The 22234-nt window shown below is 48.8% G+C and overlaps 1 protein-coding gene across 1 annotated transcript in view; it reads right to left on the reverse strand.

Annotated features, from left to right (window-relative positions):
• Positions 1 to 22234, reverse strand: part of sema5ba (sema domain, seven thrombospondin repeats (type 1 and type 1-like), transmembrane domain (TM) and short cytoplasmic domain, (semaphorin) 5Ba) — a gene marked incomplete at its 5' end in the record, with an annotated part of 147186 nt that overhangs the window by 22528 nt on the left and 102424 nt on the right. The window contains 6 exon segments of the mRNA XM_083642257.1: positions 3416 to 3641; positions 5407 to 5554; positions 6499 to 6642; positions 8386 to 8570; positions 10016 to 10114; positions 10116 to 10134. Coding sequence (XP_083498383.1) covers positions 3416 to 3641; positions 5407 to 5554; positions 6499 to 6642; positions 8386 to 8570; positions 10016 to 10114; positions 10116 to 10134 — 821 coding nt within the window.

Raw genomic sequence — 22234 nt, forward strand, 5'->3', positions numbered from 1 at the left:
CCCACATAAAAAACATCACCCGGTCTGCTTTCTTCCACATCCGCAACATCTCCAGACTCCGCCGATCCCTGTCCCAACACAGCACCAAAGTCCTCATCCTGATCCACGTTACATCCCAGATTAATTACTGCAGCTCTCTTCTCTCTGGCCTACCCACCAAATTGCTCAACAGACTCCAAATGCCTGGATCATCACCCGCATCATCTGACCACCTCACCCCTGTCCTCATTCAACTCCACTGGCTTCCCATTCACTACCAGATTGACTTCAAAAACCTTCTGCTCACTTACAAAGCCCTACACAACCTAGCACCCACCCATCTCTCTGACCTCCTCCAGGAATACACCCCTTCCCGCTCCCTACGCTCTTCCTCAGCTGGCCTCCTGACTGTCCCGCCTCCCTCGCCTCAGTACCATGGGTGCTAGGGCCTTCAGCTGCTCTGCACCCAGACTCTGGAACTCGTTGCCATCACACATCCAACAGTCTGACTCCATCACCACATTCAAATCCCACCTCAAAACCCACCTGTTCAAATTGGCCTACTACCTTTAATCATATACAGTACTCAATCTGTTATTCGCCTGCCGTGTGTATCTCCTGTCTTTTCTTATATCTACGCTCGTCATATTTTAATGATGCTGGTGTTTGCAATGCTTGTTTTTATGTATGATATTTTAGAATGTCATGTCTCTTTTATGCACTGTACAATGACCTTGGGTGTTTTGAAAGGTGTCACCAAATAAAATGTATTATTATTATGTTTACAGGACTATAATTCATTATCTTTTTAGGTAAATCATTTTTTGACTATTTGGTGATGTAGGGCAGCCACCTGGTTCATACCTCAGCAAATCTGACGAGGAAAAGAGTGAGCATTCCCAAGTTATAGGCTTTCATGCCACTTATTCCCCATTCAGAATAACATACAATAATTTGACTGTTTCAGTGAAGAGGTAGTAGGCCTATGTCTAAAGAAATCTCATTTGCAATAGAACTGTACCAGATATCTCCATACAACTACTGGTCAGTGTTCAATAGCACCCTAGACAATTCAGTAATGGTATATTTTTCAGGGATTTCAGTTTTTCTGATAAATGAGAGAAACGTGATGGAGTCCTATGTTCCTATCACCACAAAGTACAATTTCCGCCTAAACTAAAGCTATATTTACAGGACTATAAGTCATTATCTTTTTAGGTAAATCATTTTTTGACTATTTGGTGATGTAGGGCAGCCACCTGGTTCATACCTCAGCAAATCTGATGAGGAAAAGAGTGAGCATTCTCAAGTTATTGGCTTTTTTGTCACCTTTCCCCTATTCGGACTGGCCTAATTTGGCTCTTTTTCAGGGATTGGGGTAGTTCTAAAGAACAGCCAAAAAAACATCTTTTCCCCCAATTTTTTTTTTGACAACAATCAATTTCATTAATGGGAGACCCTAAAGATGAGAAAAATCATTGTTGTCATTTGTTCTACCTCGGGTAGGGGTATCTCAAAATCTGAGGGCCCATTCTGCTAGACTACTCTGTTACACACTCTTTCACCCCGCAGTTGCCCCCTGTCGGTTTCATCAGTTTGTCAGAGTCAATGTGGACCCCCAACAGAGGCAGGGGAGACAGCCAATCAATACAGAGGAAGGGGGGGGGGGGGGGGGGGGGTGCATGGAAAAGCCACTAGAGGAGAGCGCTGGATCATGAGCCCTGGATAGCCTCTCTCTCTCTCTCTCTCTCTCGCGCACACACACACGCGCACGCGCGCGCACACACACACACACACACACACACACACACACACACACACACACACAGGCACAGGCACAGTGTCAGAGGGGAGTGGTGGACTGTGGCTGTCACTAACAGCATGTAGGGCAGCTAACAGGTCTAGCAGGAGGGCACTTTCAGCATGTCACCGACCTGCTGGGAGACATTCTACCATGGTGCTTCCTTCTCTATGTTTATACAGGTGTGTGTGTGTGTGTGTGTGTGTGTGTGTGTGTGTGTGTGTGTGTGTGTGTGTGTGTGTGTGTGTGTGTGTGTGTGTGTGTGTGTGCGTGCATGCGTGCGTGCGTGCGTGCGTGTTTGCAAGTGCGCATGAATACAGATGAGATTTTAGTCCAGCTATTTTAATATTAATATTTACCACACACAATACAAAATCCATTCGGGGGTTTGACCATCAATTCTCTCTGCATTTATTTTCCATTCACTCTCAATAACAACTGACATTCAGCTATACAAGTAGTCTGACAGCACTGATGCAGGCTGCTGGTATCAGCTCTGCCATTGGCCGGCTATTTCAGTCTGCAAATGGATGAAAATGCCTTTCCGCTCCCTGCCAGCTCTGCCATTGGCTCCGACCGGCTCCGACTGACCGGCTGCGACCATTTATGGATTTCCTTTCCGCTCCCTGCGTGTCAAACGCACGTTGCTACACGCTGAAAAGGGCAAGTTTTGACAAAGATTTGGATTGTGCAATAAAGCAGGCCTGCTTGGTACTTTCGGTGGATGGTTGTAAAGGTAACAGAGCTTCCCCCCCCCCCCACCCCCGCTAGACCAGAGTGAGAGTCAACAGCAGCCAGACCCTCTCCTGCGTGGGTACAGCATGAACAGAAAGAGTCTGGCAAGCGAGACCAGTGGCAGCTATATAGTACATGTTGATTTAGGGGCCCTTTACACGAGGACAGTTTCTGGAATAAACGACACAATAGCGTTTCCTTCACACCTTTTCCTTCACACCTTCTCCCTGTTTACATGAGCGCTGTTGAATTTTCAAAACGCCGTAATGTACATGCCAGGTCGCTAGGTGGCAGTGTGATGGTCAACGCGGCGTTGCTCGTCGCACGAGGGGCTCATGCACGAGCCCCAAGCTCCGGGCCGCGGGGGCGCGCGCAGGAGCAGCAGCAGTGCTCTGAGCCTCTCATGGCCGAGGCGGGGGCTTTGGCATGGGGGATGAGAACAATCTGAAATAACGTAGCGTTAACGTTACTTTATTCTCGTCAGAAACAACACCGATTTGCATGTTAAAACAAGTTTGCAGCCTAGGAATAACTGGAAAACATTTTATTGATCTATTAACGTCAGAGGAAGCCAGGATTAGTCAAAACGGTATCAGAAATACACAGCACGTCTGCCGTGTGACTTTTCCGGGTGTGCAGGCACGTCAGAGTTTCTGAAATGAGTCGTGTCAAAGCGATTACATGGAGCGATGAGCGGGGAGCGTCACCAAGAATTTCACTCTGGAGGGTGGTTTCAAAAAGTGTCGTTTCCTAACGTCGCCGTCTAAAAGGGAGGCACTAACGATAAAAAAAAAATCCCCGTCACCATAGGAAACCGTCCTCGTGTAAAGGGCCCCTCAGTGTCTTCCTACATTCAGAGAGCACATCAGACCATTGTATGTGTCAGCTCAGTCAACTCACTGTCGGTCTCGCAGGCGGCGGTCCCGTCGTTGGGGCAGAAGCGCGTCTCCACCTTCCTGCGTCCGATCTGCAGCTCGTGGGGGTCGGCCAGGTGGGCGCGGCACATGTAGCGCATCCTCTGCTCCTGCCGGGCGCCGCCCTGCGTCACGTTGACCGGCATCCAGGGTGTCCACGGGGTGTTCCTCTTCACCTCCGGACACGCCTCCAGGTTACACGCCTTGTACTCCTGCATGGGGAGATGGGAGAAGCGCAGTGTGGGTATTTTCATTCAGATTCACGGGTAACACTTTCCAATAAGGGTACATTAATTAACAGTTAATAATGCATTCATGCATTAACTAACCCTTAGTTAATGCTTATTAAGGGTTAGTTAACCCTAACCATTAACTAAGCGTAACCATTACCCATGAACTAACCCTAAACTATTAAATAATGTAATTCATATAATACTTAGGGCCATGCCTACCTTATGCCTTAAGTGCAAGGGCAAATCTTTGCTAGATTCTAGCACTCAGATTCTCCCTTTTTTCTCTTTTGATGACCACTGGGTCAGTACATCAGAGACCACCGGGTCACTACATCAAAGACCACTGGGTCAGTACATCAGAGACCACTGGGTCAGTACATCAAAGACCACTGGGTCAGTACATCAAAGATCACTGGGTCAGTACATCAGAGACCACTGGGTCAGTACATCAAAGACCACTGGGTCAGTACATCAAAGATCACTGGGTCAGTACATCAAATATCACTGGGTCAGTACATCAAAGATCACTGGGTCAGTACATCAAATATCACTGGGTCAGTACATCAAAGATCACTGGGTCAGTACATCAAATATCACTGGGTCAGCACATCAAATATCACTGGGTCAGTACATCAAAGATCACTGGGTCAGTACATCAAAGACCACTGGGTCAGTACATCAAAGACCACTGGGTCAGTACATCAAAGATCACTGGGTCAGTACATCAAAGATCACTGGGTCAGTACATCAAATATCACTGGATCAGTACATCAAAGATCACTGGGTCAGTACATCAAAGATCACTGGGTCAGTACATCAAATATCACTGGGTCAGTACATCAAAGACCACCGGGTCACTACATCAAAGACCACTGGGTCAGTACATCAAAGACCACTGGGTCAGTACATCAAAGGATGTGTTTCAGTGACCCAGTGGTAATTAGAAGAGGAAAAGGGAAATTGTGAGTGCTAGAAACTAGCAAACATTTGCCCTTGCACTTGGGCATAAGATATGGCCCTTCGTTTGTTAACATGAACACCATTAGTAAATGATTCCTAGACATATTAGTGCACTGTTAATTATTATTAAGCATTAAGCCTAATTAATGTACCCTTATTGTAAACTGTTACAGATTCATTAAAAGCTGGTTTGTTTTTGGTTGTGTTTCTTGACAGGGCTTTGTAAATGATGTCATGCCACAAAACAATGGCAGCAGACATTTGAGCAGATCTTTTGGTCAACCTGCCACTGGAAGCACTCCAGATGAGCCATTACGTGTGCAGCCATCACCTGCTCTCCTCCATCACCTGCTGCTCACCTCAATATGGATGATGATGCTTTCAGCCTCTGAGTGCTTCTCCGTTCAGCTCCGACACGCAGAGGATCAACACCCGCAGGTTAATAAGTACTGACGGAGCTACAGCAGCAGCATGTCTCTCTTCACGGAGAGGGATTTAGCTTCACACAACATTAATTACAATTAGCCATTCACCTAATTAAATGTCTGCTTTTAAGAGCGAATGGAATCGTTTGGTGGGTCTACAAACTCAAGAGAGTGATGAGACAAGACTTGACCGTACGCGCGCGCGCGCGCGCGCGTGCGTGCGTGCGTGTGTGCGTGCGTGCGTGCGTGTGTGTGTGTGTGTGTGTGTGTGTGTGTGTGTGTGTGTGTGTGTTTGTGTGTGTGCGTGCGTGTGTGTGCGCGCGTGTGGGTGTGTGTGTGTGTGTGTGTTTTTTTCCTACCAGTGCACATCCTGGGCAGCTGTTGCCGTTCTCACAGGTCCGGACCCTGGAGTGGACCCCTCCGCCGCACTCAGTGCTGCACTTGGTCCAGGAGCCCCATGGCGACCAGAAGATGGGCTGAGGGCAGGAGACCCCTTCATTGCAGAACCTGTGGAGGGGAGGCAGCAAGGCAGGGGTGGAGAGGGGTGTAAGAAGACTGATCCAAAACAACACGTCCTACTGCAAAAGAGAAATGAGCAGGAGAAATGAAATCTCTACAGCATCATCTAGCACTGATGTGATGTCAGATATGAAGGATTCTATTTCATGTCACATTTATCAAAAGCACATGTATAGAAACATGTTTGCAGACAGGTTTAGCACCCGTGGGAGTCGACACTTTAAGGGCTAATATCAGCAGCAGCTCCGGAACAGATGCGGTACGGCTGCGAGCAGACCCACACTCATGTAATATGTCGGACGACAAAAATAGAACAGGTGTGTAATTTTTCCGTACCGCATGTATCGCCCATCTATTAACATGGGTGAGAGTCAGTTTTACCGGATCCGTAACGCAGCCGTAAAGCATCTGGTGTACATTGCCTTTAAGTGTTCTACCCAATGAGAGTTAAGCAGGTGGCTGGAAACAGGCATTTGGCTATTGCAGGCTTCAGAGTATCAAGGTTTGGGTTTGTCAAAGTCGGGTTTAGGGATGCAGCATTTAAGCGATTTCACTATTAACGTCATGGTTTTGTAACTGTCAAGTCTCAGCTACACCGAGGGTTTCTGTTCTCACTCTCACAAAAGGGATATTATACTACTGTGGAAGTTGTGCGCTAGGGAAACACGGAGACAACACGTTTAATGTACTTCCTAGCATCTATAGGAAACATACGTTAACCAATCTACTAACAGTGGAGTGAATGTATATTGTAAACAGTCCACATAGAACATGTGCGAGATTGCCGTGAATTATGTGTAGTGGATGTTGTGAAATAAATTAATGCATAATAATCGTGAAACCATGATTTTTCCTCAGACGATTATAATTTACTGTACAATCGTTGCATCCCTAGTCGGGTAACTTTATAGTTACACATCTGTTTGTCCCACCTCTCATCTCGGCTGGGCCCCACACACACCCGGCCCCCGTGTCGGGGCGAGGGGTTGTTGCAGGAACGCTGACGCAGCTCGAAACCCGTCCCACAGCTGGTGCTGCACTGTCCCCACGACGACCACGGCGTCCAGCCTCCATTGCTACAGCAACAGACACACACAAATGTATCAGAAACCCAAAACCTGCATACTTGATATGCAGAAGTATGATTTGAGTATTAGTCTTTCAAATACCAATGTGCTTTGAGTATTATTCTTTCAAATATGATTCTCTCTGATGCAAATGGACAAAAAGAAAACAGCTTGTTTACTATCTCAAGATATCTGTAATCATTTCTCTAATTTGAGATTCTGGAAACAGAAGTGCCAACACACACACACACAGGGCAATCAATTTGACTTGGAAATATTCTTTCAATTTGCTTAAGTGTTTTGTTCCTGGGTAGCACTCCTCATGATTTAATTGCCACTTCCTGCAAAATTCAATTTCGACACCTAGGATTAGATCTGGCATCACCATCCAGTGGGATAAAGGTGCCATATAAGCTCTTTGTAGCCGCTCTCCTCTCAGCAACACTGATTGCCCGATGGGCCCCACAGACACAGTGAGAGGCATCACAGGGAGAACCTGTGTGTCGCCCGCCTACATTTTCTAATCAAATTCCTCCCATTCATGATCCTTCTCTTGTCCTATCAGCTCGTACATTACACCCCGAGGTGAATGTTTCAAAGTCGATCAGGAAATTGCCGCTACAATAGCAGCGCTTTAGGAATAATATCAGGAGCTTGGCTGATCTGAAACCATCTCTGCTAGATTGTCGTATTATTTATAATAATAATGCCAATGTTTAACCCATTGATACCTGATGCAGCATTTGCGTGTATATCCCTCATTTGTGTGCGTATCCCTTTAAGACCGCGGACCGCGTTAACGCGGTCCGCGGTCTTAAAGGGATACACACACAAATGCTGCATCAGGTATCAATGGGTTAAGGTTTCTGTCCAAGCTGAGAAGGATTTTCCACTGGCACCATGCATTCTGGCTACACAGAGAGCTCCGTAATGATCACATTAAGGTAAGTATTAATCCATTGTGAATAGGTAAGTGTATGAGGTGGGATACACACTGTCAGAGGGAAAGTAATTAATAGGACCAATGCAACGCTTAAGAGCATTTAAGTGGTAAAGCCGAATAAGCGAAATCTGTTAATACTGTATATGAGGGGGTGAACTACCGTAAATTTCCCTCTATAGGTTTCCAAGAAGCAGCAGAATTGGGATTAAACCAGGAAGACAGAGGTCTTAATACAAATGCCCCAAAAAGACACGAGCCTGAGATGGGGAGTTGACTCTTTCCATATCAGCAGCTATGCCATTAGAATACCCCAGAAATTCTTTGTGATTATCGAGTTAAGTGAAGGGAAGGGAAGAAAAAGTAGGTAAATGTAATAAAGCAGATTTAGACCAGCTGATTTCATAGCCTAAATAGGTGCCAAATTAATCAAAAATCTCTCAAATATAAGGAATAGAAGCAGGCGCGTTCTCTATATATATTTAAATATCATCAGCATACAGGGGAATGTGATGCCTAGTGTTTTTGAAAGCTATAGGGACAATCCAGGGATGTTGTCTAATTCTCTGAGCGAGGGGCCCTCAATTGTAATAACTGTAATAATTCTTACTGTTATTTTGTCTTTATTACTTGTCCTATAAGTGATCCAAGATAATTACTCTTTAACGCTTTACAGTATAAAGTCTAGCTCATTCATTCACTATACATTTTCATTTGATTGTTAAAGCGCTTTCTTATTATTATTACAATGGTGATGATGATTTTTATTATCATTAATGTACAGTATGTATTCATTTTGTTTCCTTCGCCACCTGGAGCAGTTGGAGACTTCGATGGTGGGGCCATCACAGTTCTTCCCTCCACAGCGGGGGGCGGGGCTGTCACATGACCTGGAGCGGCATAAACAGGAGCTGATGCCGTCAACCCCGTCGTCGTTGTTGCAAGGTTGCCATGGCGCCCAGGGTCCGAAGCCGCCGTTGGTGGTCTGGTTCCGCAGCTGGAAATAAATCACCCAATCGCGACACGAGTGAGACCAGGGTGACTTATTCAACCCCCTTCACCCCTTCGTGTGTTAGTATGCTCTGTGCATTTGTGCATTTCAGAGTGTTGGTTTGCGTTGCTGGAAGAGACTTTTCCTTCTATGATGGGGAAGAGAATTTTCAGAGGATTATGGGGATGGAGATAGACGCCACAGAGCCAGCCATTCACTTCCATTCAATTCAGTCCAATTCAGTCTAATCCAATGCAGTTCTCCTCTCCTCTCCTCTCCTCTCCTCTGCTCTTCACTTCTCTCATCTCATATCCTATCTTATCCACTGCTGTATTAACGCACGGACTTACCGGGGCTTGAGGTAAGCTCGACAATGTGAAAGGGCCCACGAGGCTCGGGGGGGGGGGGGGGGGGCGGAGAGTTTCACTGGCAGGACGAGGCGCGTCTGAGGATCACGCTATTCCCCCCAGTTCCCCTCCTCCCTGAACAGGCGCTCCGACCGAGCAGAGGAGGCACTAGTGTAGCGACCAGGATACATACGATTAAACCAGCTTCCCGCCGGCAGACACGGCCAATTGTGCCTGTATGGACGCCTGACCAAGCCAGAAGTTACACGGGGTCTCGAACCTGCAACCTTCGTGTTGTCTAGTCAACAACTTTGTAATGGGAGAGACGACATCCAAAGGGAGCATGAGGCTAAACGAGGAACGATGTCACAGTGTCGGCCATGCTTACTGTAGAAACAGCTGCAGGGGGTCTGTACTGAACATACATGTGCTGGCTCTGTACTGAACAGACATGTGCTGGCTCTGTACTGAACAGACATGTGCTGGCTCTGTACTGAACATACAGTACATGTGCTGGCTCTGTACTGAACATACATGTGCTGGCTCTGTACTGAACATACATGTGCTGGCTCTGTACTGAACATACATGTGCTGGCTCTGTACTGAACATAGTACATGTGCTGGCTCTGTACTGAACATACATGTGCTGGCTCTGTACTGAACATACATGTGCTGGCTCTGTACTGAACAGACATGTGCTGGCTCTGTACTGAACATACATGTGCTGGCTCTGTACTGAACATACATGTGCTGGCTCTGTACTGAACATACATGTGCTGGCTCTGTACTGAACATACATGTGCTGGCTCTGTACTGAACATACATGTGCTGGCTCTGTACTGAACATACATGTGCTGGCTCTGTACTGAACATACATGTGCTGGCTCTGTACTGAACATACATGTGCTGGCTCTGTACTGAACATACATGTGCTGGCTCTGTACTGAACAGACATGTGCTGGCTCTGTACTGAACAGACATGTGCTGGCTCTGTACTGAACAGACATGTGCTGGCTCTGTACTGAACATACAGTACATGTGCTGGCTCTGTACTGAACAGACATGTGCTGGCTCTGTACTGAACAGACATGTGCTGGCTCTTACCGGACACACAGTGATGTTCTGCTTCCACTGACTCATGTTGGAGCTGTCCTCCAGCGTGGTGCACCGGCGCTGCCTGGAGTCCCAGCCGCAGTAGGGGTCTCCTCGCCTCCAAACACAGCCTACAGGGGGGCAGGAGAGAGGGGGGCAGGAGGGGAAATAGATTGATGGTCAGTAAGAAAAGCCAGTAAGTCCGGCGCTAACAGCATACCGCCTTATACCACATCCTAATCCAAACACACCCTCCTCTGACATTATGTTCATAAAATAACGATTCTGCGTCTCGGAAGTTCTCTCTCTCTGCCTCCCTCCCAGAGCCCCCCGGACCAACAGCTCCATACATGGAACAGCAACCAAACAGTGATTAAATATTTGTAAGCTCCCGCAGTAAAACAGAGGCTTAATGATGGCTAATTAAATCTAAAGCAGTTAATGATCAGGCTAAGCCACCAGAGCTGATCCGGATGCCTCAGGAATATAAGATAAAGACATCAACTGAATTACTCCTTCCTTTGTCTGAGTGACTCCCTTCACTCCTCCTTCTGTCTCTGTCTCCGCCTCCCTCCATCCCTCCCTCCCTCCCTCCCTCCCTCCCTCTCTCTCTCTCCCCCTCCCTCCCTCCCTCTCCCTCCCTCTCTCTCCCCCTCCCTCCCTCCCTCTCTCTCCCTCCCTCCCTCCCTCTCCCTCCCTCCCTCCCTCTCTCTCCCCCCCCTCCGTCTCCTCCTCATATCCCTCTTTTCTCCTGTCATCTATCCCTCCCCCCTCATCAGCCCACCTACTCCTCTCCTCGCTCACACTTTATTTGATGGTATACTAATAAGGTATACTAATAAGGTATACTAATAAGGTATACTAATAAGATATACTAATAAGGTATAACTAATAAGGTATACTAATAAGGTATACTAATAAGGTATACTAATAAGATGCAACAAGCCGTACTTTGTATCAAATTACACAAAAACTAGAAATATGTTCTTTAGTCGACAGTGAACAAACACAGTTGTAGTCTAATTAGACACCATACACCTGTAATTTGCCACATGCTGTATAGACCCCTTATACGCCTACGTCACAATGACAACAAGCAGCGTCAGATGCGCAAGACGGAGGCAGAAAGACAGACTCCGCGCAGCCCTGTCAAGTAGTTTTCCAGTGGCCCGAAAACTATTCCAGCTAGATATGTCTTTGTGTTGTGCAGTGCGATGCCAGAATCGGAAAGCTATTGTAGCAGAGTATTCGGGTCCGCCTATTCACACTTGGTTAATAAAATAATAAACGATAGAGCCAGGCTGTAAGGTTATAACAAGCTTTTCCCCACATATCCTGTTCTACGCAACTCGAGGGAACATACACAGCCTCGCACACACGCAATAGAACACAACACAATTCACTGAACAGTCTGTTACACTATCAACAAAGCAAGGACTAAAGTTTTACCGAATCCCGTCAACTCATACTGCTTTTAATGCTAACCGTAGGTGTCTTTGGTTGCAAGCCGAAAGAGGAAATGGTTAAAAAGGTTAAAAATGCCCGACTTTGCAGTGCTCGCTCATTTCATATCAGGTAAACTGGACGTAGTACTGTAGGCTGCTAGTAACAGCCACATCGCTCGGTTAGTTAACAACCAGGTAACGTTAAATAATGTCATTATTGAGTTGAACTGATTGGAACGAGGACATAATTAAAAATGCCCGACTTTGTAGTGCTCTTCATAATCAGGTAAGCTGCCTGAAACTGTAGGCTGCTCAGCCACATCGCTCGGTTAGTTAACGACCAAGTAACGATAATGTCATTATTGAGTTGTGTGCATTATCAACATAACAATATATCTTTGCAAGTTACAGAATAATTATCTACGCTATCCCCAGTTATAAAGGAATGCACGATATGTATTGCCGGCCACTAGGCTTGGCCAATTGACAGCGCCAGTGCATATGGGTCTGTGCATATCCCATTAAACAGCATTAATTTCGATGCATAACATTGCTTATCACTAGGCGATAAGCTGTGGTAGTAAGCCGAGAACTGCATTTTAAAACTAAAATATAACTGTGTGTTGCAGATGGGCATAGAGCAGTCCTGACAGCGGGGCTTTTACACAGTTCTCTGTCTGTCAATGCTGGGCTGACGGCTTTTTGCCTACACGATGCGCGCGCAGCTCAATGTTGACAAGCTGTATAAGTCGTCTATTAGACTCAAAATAGACTATAGGCTACTTACACGCTAATATACCAAATGATATTCTAATTAGAAACTGTAACTGGAAATTACAGCATGACTTGGTAGTATACTGCATCTAACTAGCATGGTTTAGATCTGATAAGGCATTGTAGGCAGACTATGATCTTGTAAAATTGTGTCTATTAATATATTCTTTTAAAGATATCCTATTTGGTTTCTAATTAGAGTACAATTTGGTATAATAGTATAGTACTGTATAGTTGGGGTCTAATACAGCATTATATGCGGCTAATTACAGCATCATTTAGGTATATGGTATCTAATTAGAGTATAACTGTGTTTGTTTCCTGTCTAATAAAGAACATAATTATTTATCTTTTTTGTCAAATCTTCTAATTTGATACAAAGTACAGCTTCTTATGTCTTATTAGTGTACCGTAAAATAAAGTGCACCCCCCTCCTCTCCCTCAGCGCTCCCTCCTTCTCCTCCTCTCTTTCCATTTGGCTGAAAGGAGAGAGAGAAAGCTGTGTTTTTCCTGGCAGACCTGATGGTTTATTTGAGGAGGAGCCCCGTAGCGTTTTAGCCTGGAGGTTGAGGAATCTCCTCGTGTTGATACAGCACTCTGTGACAGGTCTGCATCTCGTGTTGATACAGCACTCTGTGACAGGTCTGCATCTCGTGTTGATACAGCACTCTGTGACAGGTCTGCATCTCGTGTTGATACAGCACTCTGTGACAGGTCTGCATCTCGTGTTGATACAGCACTCTGTGACAGGTCTGCATCTCGTGTTGATACAGCACTCTGTGACAGGTCTGCATCTCGTGTTGATACAGCACTCTGTGACAGGTCTGCATCTCTGTTGATACAGCACTCTGTGACAGGTCTGCATCTCGTGTTGATACAGCACTCTGTGACAGGTCTGCATCTCCTCGTGTTGATACAGCACTCTGTGACAGGTCTGCATCTCTGTTGATACAGCACTCTGTGACAGGTCTGCATCTCTGTTGATACAGCACTCTGTGACAGGTCTGCATCTCGTGTTGATACAGCACTCTGTGACAGGTCTGCATCTCCTCGTGTTGATACAGCACTCTGTGACAGGTCTGCATCTCTGTTGATACAGCACTCTGTGACAGGTCTGCATCTCTGTTGATACAGCACTCTGTGACAGGTCTGCATCTCGTGTTGATACAGCACTCTGTGACAGGTCTTCTCCTCGTGTTGATACAGCACTCTGTGACAGGTCTGCATCTCGTGTTGATACAGCACTCTGTGACAGGTCTGCATCTCGTGTTGATACAGCACTCTGTGACAGGTCTGCTCCTTGTGTTGATACAGCACTCTGTGACAGGTCTGCATCTCGTGTTGATACAGCACTCTGTGACAGGTCTGCATCTCCTCGTGTTGATACAGCACTCTGTGACAGGTCTGCATCTCCTCGTGTTGATACAGCACTCTGTGACAGGTCTGCATCTCGTGTTGATACAGCACTCTGTGACAGGTCTGCATCTCCTCGTGTTGATACAGCACTCTGTGACAGGTCTGCTCCTTGTGTTGATACAGCACTCTGTGACAGGTCTGCACCTCGTGTTGATACAGCACTCTGTGACAGGTCTGCACCTCGTGTTGATACAGCACTCTGTGACAGGTCTGCATCTCCTCGTGTTGATACAGCACTCTGTGACAGGTCTGCATCTCCTCGTGTTGATACAGCACTCTGTGACAGGTCTGCATCTCCTCGTGTTGATACAGCACTCTGTGACAGGTCTGCATCTCAGCGCTGACCCCGAGGTCGCTCACATCCCATACAGACATTGCTGCTTAGCCAGCACATCAGAAGTGACCCCCAGACAAAGGGAGAGAGAGGAGGGGGGGGGCATGTTCTCTGGTGATGTCTAACACTGCTGGGAGAGAGAGGAGGGGGGCATGTTCTCTGGTGATCTCTAACACTGCTGGGAGAGGAGGGGGGCATGTTCTCTGGTGATGTCTAACACTGCTGGGAGAGAGAGGAGGGGGGCATGTTCTCTGGTGATCTCTAACACTGCTGGGAGAGAGAGGAGGGGGGCATGTTCTCTGGTGATGTCTAACACTGCTGGGAGAGAGAGGAGGGGGGCATGTTCTCTGGTGATCTCTAACACTGCTGGGAGAGAGAGGAGGGGGGCATGTTCTCTGGTGATGTCTAACACTGCTGGGAGAGGAGGGAGGGGGGGCATGTTCTCTGGTGATGTCTAACACTGCTGGGAGAGGAGGGGGGCATGTTCTCTGGTGATCTCTAACACTGCTGGGAGAGAGAGGAGGGGGGCATGTTCTCTGGTGATCTCTAACACTGCTGGGAGAGAGAGGAGGGGGGCATGTTCTCTGGTGATGTCTAACACTGCTGGGAGAGGAGGGAGGGGGGGCATGTTCTCTGGTGATGTCTAACACTGCTGGGAGAGGAGGGAGGGGGGGCATGTTCTCTGGGTGATGTCTAACACTGCTGGGAGAGGAGGGGGGGGGCATGTACTCTGGTGATCTCTAACACTGCTGGGAGAGGAGGGGGGCATGTTCTCTCATGTTCTCTCAGATCTGCCCCAACCTTACTTACCTTTTAAAAATAGACTAAAGACTTTTATGTTTACCGTCGCTTTTAACTGCTGACAGCTACTATGCAAACCCAATGAGTAAGTTAGCTCTTTCTGCAACTGCCGTGCCTGTTGCCTATTGCACTTTTTATACTCTTTTTTTTAAGTTTTGTTGTGATGCTTTTAATGTCCATTTTATTTTCTTCTTTTCGTTTATTTTCCTGTGTGCTTAATGAAGTTGCTTAATGCACTTCTTATACTCTTTTTTTTTAAGTTTTGTTGTGATGCTTTAAATGTCCGTTTTACTCTCTTCTTTTCTTTTCCTGTCAACCATTTTATGTGAAAACCAGCGACCAAACAGTTTCGACCAAACAGCATGGGAAGAGTTCAAGGCTGCAGGAGACCTGGACGAGTATGCAGACACAGTAACAGGCTTCATTCAAAAATGCACAGAGGACATAATCCCCCCAAAAATAATCAAAATAATGCCAAACCAGAAGCCCTGGATCAATAGTGACGTCCGGGCAGCCCTCCACGCCAGGACCACCGCCTTCAACTCCGGAACACCAGAGGAATACAAACAGACAAGATATGCCCTCCGAAGCACTTTAAAAAGAGCACGGAGAGAATATGGCAGACAGCTGGAAGCAAAACTGGACTCAAACAACCCCAAACACCTGTGGAGAGGACTCCACGCTGCCACTGACTTCAAAGGGGCAAAACAGCAAAACAACAACGAGTCACCCACCCTGCCAGACGAACTCAACGCGTTCTACGCCAGGTTCGACCCCTCTGCCAGAGCGCCTCCCCTCCTCCCCCCCCTCCTCTCCCACCCCTCTCCTCCTCTCCTCCCCCCCACCACCCCCCCCCCTCCCTCCTCCTCTCCTCCCAACCCTCCCCCCCTCCTCTCCTCCCCCCCCTGCCACCTCTCTCCCCACACCACCCCTCCCCTCCTCTTCTCCCCCCCCTGCCACCTCCTCTCCTCCCCCCCCTGCCACCTCTCTCCCCCCACCACCCCTCCCCTCCTCTCTCCCCCCACCACCCCTCCCCTCCTCTCCCACCCCCCCACCACCACCACTCCCCCCCTCCGCCCCCCCCACCACCCCTCTCCTCCCCTCCCCCCCCACCCCTCAGCACCCCCTCCCATCCCCACCTAACCACCAACCCCCCCCACCTCCCCCCCCCCACAGACCCAGACCGCCCTCTCACCATCACTGAGGAGGAGGTGCGCCGGTCGTTCCTGCGTATCAACCCTCGCAAGGCGGCCGGCCCGGACGGCATCCCCGGGCGGGTCCTCAAGGCCTGCGCCCACCAGCTGGCAGGCGTATACACAGACATTTTCAACCAGTCTCTCTCCCTCCGACGAGTTCCCTCCTGCTTCAAAGCAGCGACAATCATCCCCATTCCCAAGCAGCAGAAAGCGACCAGCCTCAACGACTGGCGCCCAATAGCCCTCACACCAATAGCCAGCAAGTGCTTTGAAAAGCTGGTCATATCAAAGATCCGCCCCACACTCCCCCCGGACCACGACCCGCTACAATTCGCATACCGGCCCAACAGGAGCACAGCGGATGCAGTAGCACACGTGCTCCACACCGCCCTGTCCCACCTGGAGGGGAAGGACACTTACGTAAGAATGCTGTTCGTGGACTACAGCTCAGCATTCAACACCATAGTACCCTCCAGGCTGGTATGCAAGCTCAAGGACCTGGGACTTAACACAGCAATGTGCGACTGGATCCTGGATTTCCTGACAGACCGCCGCCAGGTGGTGAGGGTGGGCAACCTCACCTCCTCCCCACTGACCATCAGCATAGGAGCGCCCCAGGGGTGCGTCTCCAGCCCCTTCTGGTATGACCTCTACACCCACGACTGCGTGGCGACTCAAACCTCTAACACCATCGTGAAGTTTGCAGACGACACAGCAGTCGTGGGGCTGATCTCGGGGAGCGACGAGACGGCCTACAGAGAGGAGGTGGGGGCCCTGGAACAATGGTGCCAGGACAACCACCTCTCTCTGAACGTCTCCAAGACCAAGGAGATCATTGTAGACTACAGGAGGGGGGGGGGCGCACACCCCCCAATCACCATCAACGGCACAGTGGTGGAAAGGGTGGACAGCTTCAAGTACCTGGGAGTCAATATCCACCAGGACCTGACATGGGCCGGCCACACCGCCACTGTCGTCAAAAAGGCCCAACAGCGAATACACGGACTCAAGCGCCTGAAGAAATTTGGGCTAAGGAAAGAAATCCTCAGGGACTTCTACAGAGGCACCATTGAAAGCCTGCTGACTGGCGGCTTCACCACCTGGTACGGGAACTGTACCACCATGGACCGCAGGGCGCTACGGAGAGTGAGACGCGCGGCACAGCACGTAACAGAATGTGAGTTGCCAGATCTGCATGAACTGTATAAACAGCGGTGCCTCAGGAGGTCCCTGAAGATCATCAAAGACACAAACCATCCCCACAACAGCCTGTTCTCCCTGCTACCCTCAGGGAGAAGATACAGGGTTCCGAAAGCACGCACAAATCGCTTGAGGAACAGTTTCTTCCCGCAGGCCACGAGACTCCTTAACATACACAAATAGTGTAGTAGCCGCACTGTACCGTACTGTAGCTGCTACCACTACGTATGTCTAACGTTTAATTGTATGTTTAATAAGGAATATGCTATTTGCACCTGTATGTCAAATACGCCGAATTTAAAATGCCGAGTTTAATTGTATGTTTAATAAGGAATATGTTATTTGCACCTGTATGTCAAATACGCAGAATTTAAAATGTTTAAGCACGTCTAAAGTATGCACCCGACACGTGCACCTATGTACAGTGAATATGCCACTGTCTCTGACTTGTCTTATCACTATACTGCCTTATGCTTGTTGTGTCTCTTGTTGTTTTTGCACTCATATGCCCTGTTATATTTGTTATATTTGTACTATTTGCACTATGTTGTAAACGGAGTCCACAGCACAAGAATTTCACACGTGATACTTGTACCATGGAGTGACAATAAAAATCTTGAATCTTGAATCTTGAATCTTGAAGCACTTTGAAAAATTGCCACTGTGTATGAAATGTGCTATACAAATAAACTTGACTTGACTTGACTTGACAATCCCCAATCCTAGACGAAACAATACTCATAACGAGGCTGGTCACAAAGTCACAGTCCAGTGAACCTACAGTAATAATAGCCCGTATGAAAGGGTGGATGGAGGGGGCGCGTTGCTATCCTGGACCAAGGTCAGCCATATAAGATCTGCGATAACAGGACGCTCGCGACTGCTGAGAGACGCACGCACAAGCAAACGTGCACACAGAGTGTTGTTTACCGACACACTCACCATTGACACACACACACACACACACACACACACACACACACACACACACACACACACACACACAGACACCATTACAGAAATCAGCTGAGCGGAACAGGAGCAGCAGATATCAAGGAGGGAATAAATGAAGCTGTATATGAAAGGGAGGTCTGGAGGCGATTTGAGGCCTAATTAGCAGAGGGAGAAGTGTGCCAAGAGGCAGGCTGGGGGGCGTGTCTGACCTGAGGGAGGCCGGCTGGGGGGCGTGTCTGACCTGAGGGAGGCTGGCTGGGGGGCGTGTCTGACCTGAGGGGGGCGTGTCTGACCTGAGGGAAAGATCAGGTGAGTCCTGGCTTCACCCTGTTCAGCTGCTTGCATTCATTATAGTTGGAGAAACATGCCGGCCGATGAAAAGAGAAAGAGCACTGCTGGACCTAACCGTCCATGATCTAAGCTCTTAACACCAGAATCATGTTCCCGCTTGAAGCAAATGCTGACACATTGATTGCAGTGTGGGCCTTTAAAGGGTACAAACAATACGCAGGGGATATATGAGATATACACATTTATAAAACGGCTCTCTCAAATCAAGCAATCTGATTGGTTCACAGCCATTGTATAAATCCAATAACCCACTCCAATAACCCATGGCCCTTCATCAGAAGGTGAAGGTTGTTGAACCGAAACGTTATCAATAAAACTCCTCTAAGTCTTAAGTATGCTCCAGAGTGCAGACTTTTTTCCTTTTCAACGTATAGCCTTGTTAGTCTAGCACCTGGTTTGCATAGTGGATGTGCAGATGCTTCTCTCTACTATAGTCTCGCTGGCCAGCCTCCTCTCCCTTCCGTCCGAGGAGTCTGGCGCCGCAGGTCTCCATGGTGGGATTGCGATGGGCGGCGCTTAGCGGCAGTGCCCTTGGAAAATAGTTTCCAACAATCCAACTTGCCGTTTTCAGCGTGTAGCAACGAGCTAGCGTGTAGGTTTCTGCCGTTAGCTTGCTAGCTAGTTAGCGTTGTTGTTTTCACTGAGGCGGCAGGGCACTATTTACAGCGACACACAGGGAGGAGGGAGCGGAAGCCGCTCTGATTGACATGGTCGGAGCCAATGACAGAGCTTGTAATAAGCCGGGAGCAGACATCCGGCTGCCACCGAAACAGTCGCTCCAATGGGAGAGCAGAGTAGAGCAGGGGAGGGTTTATCCCAGTTATGGAGACCTGCGGCGCCAGACTCCTCGGACGGAAGGGAGAGGAGGCTGGCCAGCGAGACTAATTCATGACAGACTTGATGACACATTGATATTGATATTGCTGCTTATTCAGCTTCCAAATACATCTCCAGTGCTCATCTGCTCTCCACTGCTCTGCAAGACTTTTTTTTCACAGCAACCTGAGGAGGAATGCCCTTCTCCCTCTCGTTCTCGCCATTCCCTCACAATGTTTGCGTTCTTCCCCCCATTTCCACCACTGCACACACCTACAGTAGCACAGGAGCCAGCACCATGACTCCTGTGTTACATGGCTGGCCTGCTGGGGGAAGCTAAGAAGGTCTGGCTGTGGCAGGCCTGGAATGGGAGACCATCTTGCTGCTGGATGTGGTTTTGGAGGACCAGTAGGAGGATGCTCTTCCCTCTGGTCGCATGTATAATCTCCCCAATGCCACAGGGCAGAGACAGGGACTCTCTGTCCTGTGAATGAGCACCGTCCTACAGATGAGATGATAAACCGAGGTCCTGACTCTCTCTCTGGTCAATCAAGATCACATCGGTACTCTTTGCAAGAGTAGGGCTGTAACCAAGGTGCCCTGCCTTCCACCATGGCCACCTAATCATCCCTCGATTGGCTCTTTCACTCCTCACCTCTCCACCGTGATAGGCTGATGTGTGGTGAGCAATCTGGCCCAAACTGGCTGCTATGCATCACCGCATGTGGACACACACACACAGAGATATGTGAAGTGCTTCGGGGCCGAAACCCCGACAGTTCGGTCTGCTTCTGTCCATCTCAGCATGTCCACACCTTCCAATCCAGCCCGGTCTTCTCCATCCGCAGAGGCCATTGAGGTGACTGACATAAGCGAGGATTTATAGTGCGGTGGAGGGATCGAGGGGCGTGCCGAGGCGTTTAGCTAGCACGCCGACCTCTCTGCAGTGGTTATAAAACACTAGCCTGTATCCCTGCGCCTTCCCGTTCTGACGGCTCGCCGTTCTTTAAAGCAGCTCGGCTGTAAAAGTCAATTAGAGAGGCAGCCGAGGTGGAGAGCGAGGGCTGCGTCGTCGCAGAGAGCGTGTGACGGGAAGAGGAAAGCTACATTCTGTAATGTGTCGGCCCGAGTCTGCGGACGGGGAAGAACGAGCAGCATCTAAAACAAAGTGTTGCTAATGTATGCTTTGGCAATGTAAGATGCACCTTATCATGCCAATAAAGCCCTGTGAATTGAATTGAATTGAATTGAATTGAATTGAATTGAGAGAGAGAGAGAGAGAGAGAGAGAGAGAGAGAGAGAGAGAGAGAGAGAGAGAGAGAGAGAGACACGCACACACACACACACACACACACACACACAGAGACAGAGAGGATAGTTTTGACAACTCGGCCGGGCAGTGGCTGCTTGATATAGAGTGCCCCCGGTGGCACAATATGAAAACAGAGAAGCCACAGAACATGGCCTGTTAAATTATAAAGACAGCGAGCAAAACCCAGCAGCCCATAAAACAATATGTCTGGACGGAGATAACTCTGCCGGATCCTCTCTGCGGGGGAGTAATTGGCATTTTAAATGCATTGTGAATGCTGTAAAAACCACTGTCTGCTTTTATTACAGGCCCTTTAACAACGGGTCCTTTAACAACCGGGCATAAAAACAATAGTTCACCTCGCCTTTAACGGCACGCCATCAGGGCATAATTACAAAATATGATCACCCAGAGTGATGAATTATGGATTGAAATCGTCAGTCGTCATTAGCGATAGGGCTGACACCCGGAGAATACGTTAGCGGTGTCTGGCAGGCTTGACGCGGTGAAACAGATGTCTGCAATACGCCAGCCTGCCTCCGTCTCCCCGCGCGCTTTGTCACTTGTAGAGGCGTCCTCAGGAGAGCACCGGTGACAGGCTTCTCATCCTCTCTGCAGGGGGAGAGAGCCTCCTTACCGGGGGGCTTCTCTGCCTCTTCTCATCCTCTCTCCAGGGGGAGAGAGCCTCTTTACTGGGGGGGCTTCTCTGCCTCTTCTCATCCTCTCTCCAGGGGGAGAGAGCCTCTTTACTGGGGGGGCTTCTCTGCCTCTTCTCATCCTCTCTCCAGGGGGAGAGAGCCTCTTTACTGGGGGGGCTTCTCTGCCTCTTCTCATCCTCTCTCCAGGGGGAGAGAGCCTCCTTACCGGGGGGCTTCTCTGCCTCTTCTCATCCTCTCTCCAGGGGGAGAGAGCCTCCTTACCGGGGGGCTTCTCTGCCTCTTCTCATCCTCTCTCCAGGGGGAGAGAGCCTCCTTACCGGGGGGCTTCTCTGCCTCTTCTCATCCTCTCTCCAGGGGGGAGAGAGCCTCTTTACTGGGGGGCTCCTCTCCCGCCGCACCGGCCTGTGCCGGCCGTTTAGCTTGGCTGCTGCTCATGATGGATCCGACACGTGGAGAACTCCTGCTGGCACGCCGCGGTAATGCATCTAATTAGGCTCAGTTGGAGCCGGGCTGATGACTGATGGAAAACGTGGTGCCAAGATAGACTTTCTGCAATGCATGTATGATTCCACCACGGTATTATTATTGCAGGCGCATACCTGTCAACAGCACACTGTGAAAAAGAAGGAGAGTTGCAGAACCCATTGCCATTCAGATATCTTGAGATGTGAGGTCAGATGAGATGAGAGGTTTGAAAATGTTTTTTGTGACCATCATTTAGCCCTCTGCCTGACAAGCTCGCCATGGTTAGTGCCAATGGCTGCCTTTGTTAGGTCATCTAGTTTCGTGTGATACCAGAAGCTTCACTCTGGCTCTCGAACTAAGCGCCCCTGCTACAGCCATTTTCATTTGTATATCACTATGGGAATCGGGGGGAGATTAACGGGAGACATTACCACAGCGGGAGACAAGGTTAAAAATAGGGAGACTCCTGCGAAAATCGGGAGTGTTGGCAGATCATGCAGGAGTACGC

Source organism: Poromitra crassiceps (genome assembly GCF_964638095.1).
Source record: "Poromitra crassiceps genome assembly, chromosome: 8".
Taxonomy (NCBI): domain Eukaryota; kingdom Metazoa; phylum Chordata; class Actinopteri; order Beryciformes; family Melamphaidae; genus Poromitra; species Poromitra crassiceps.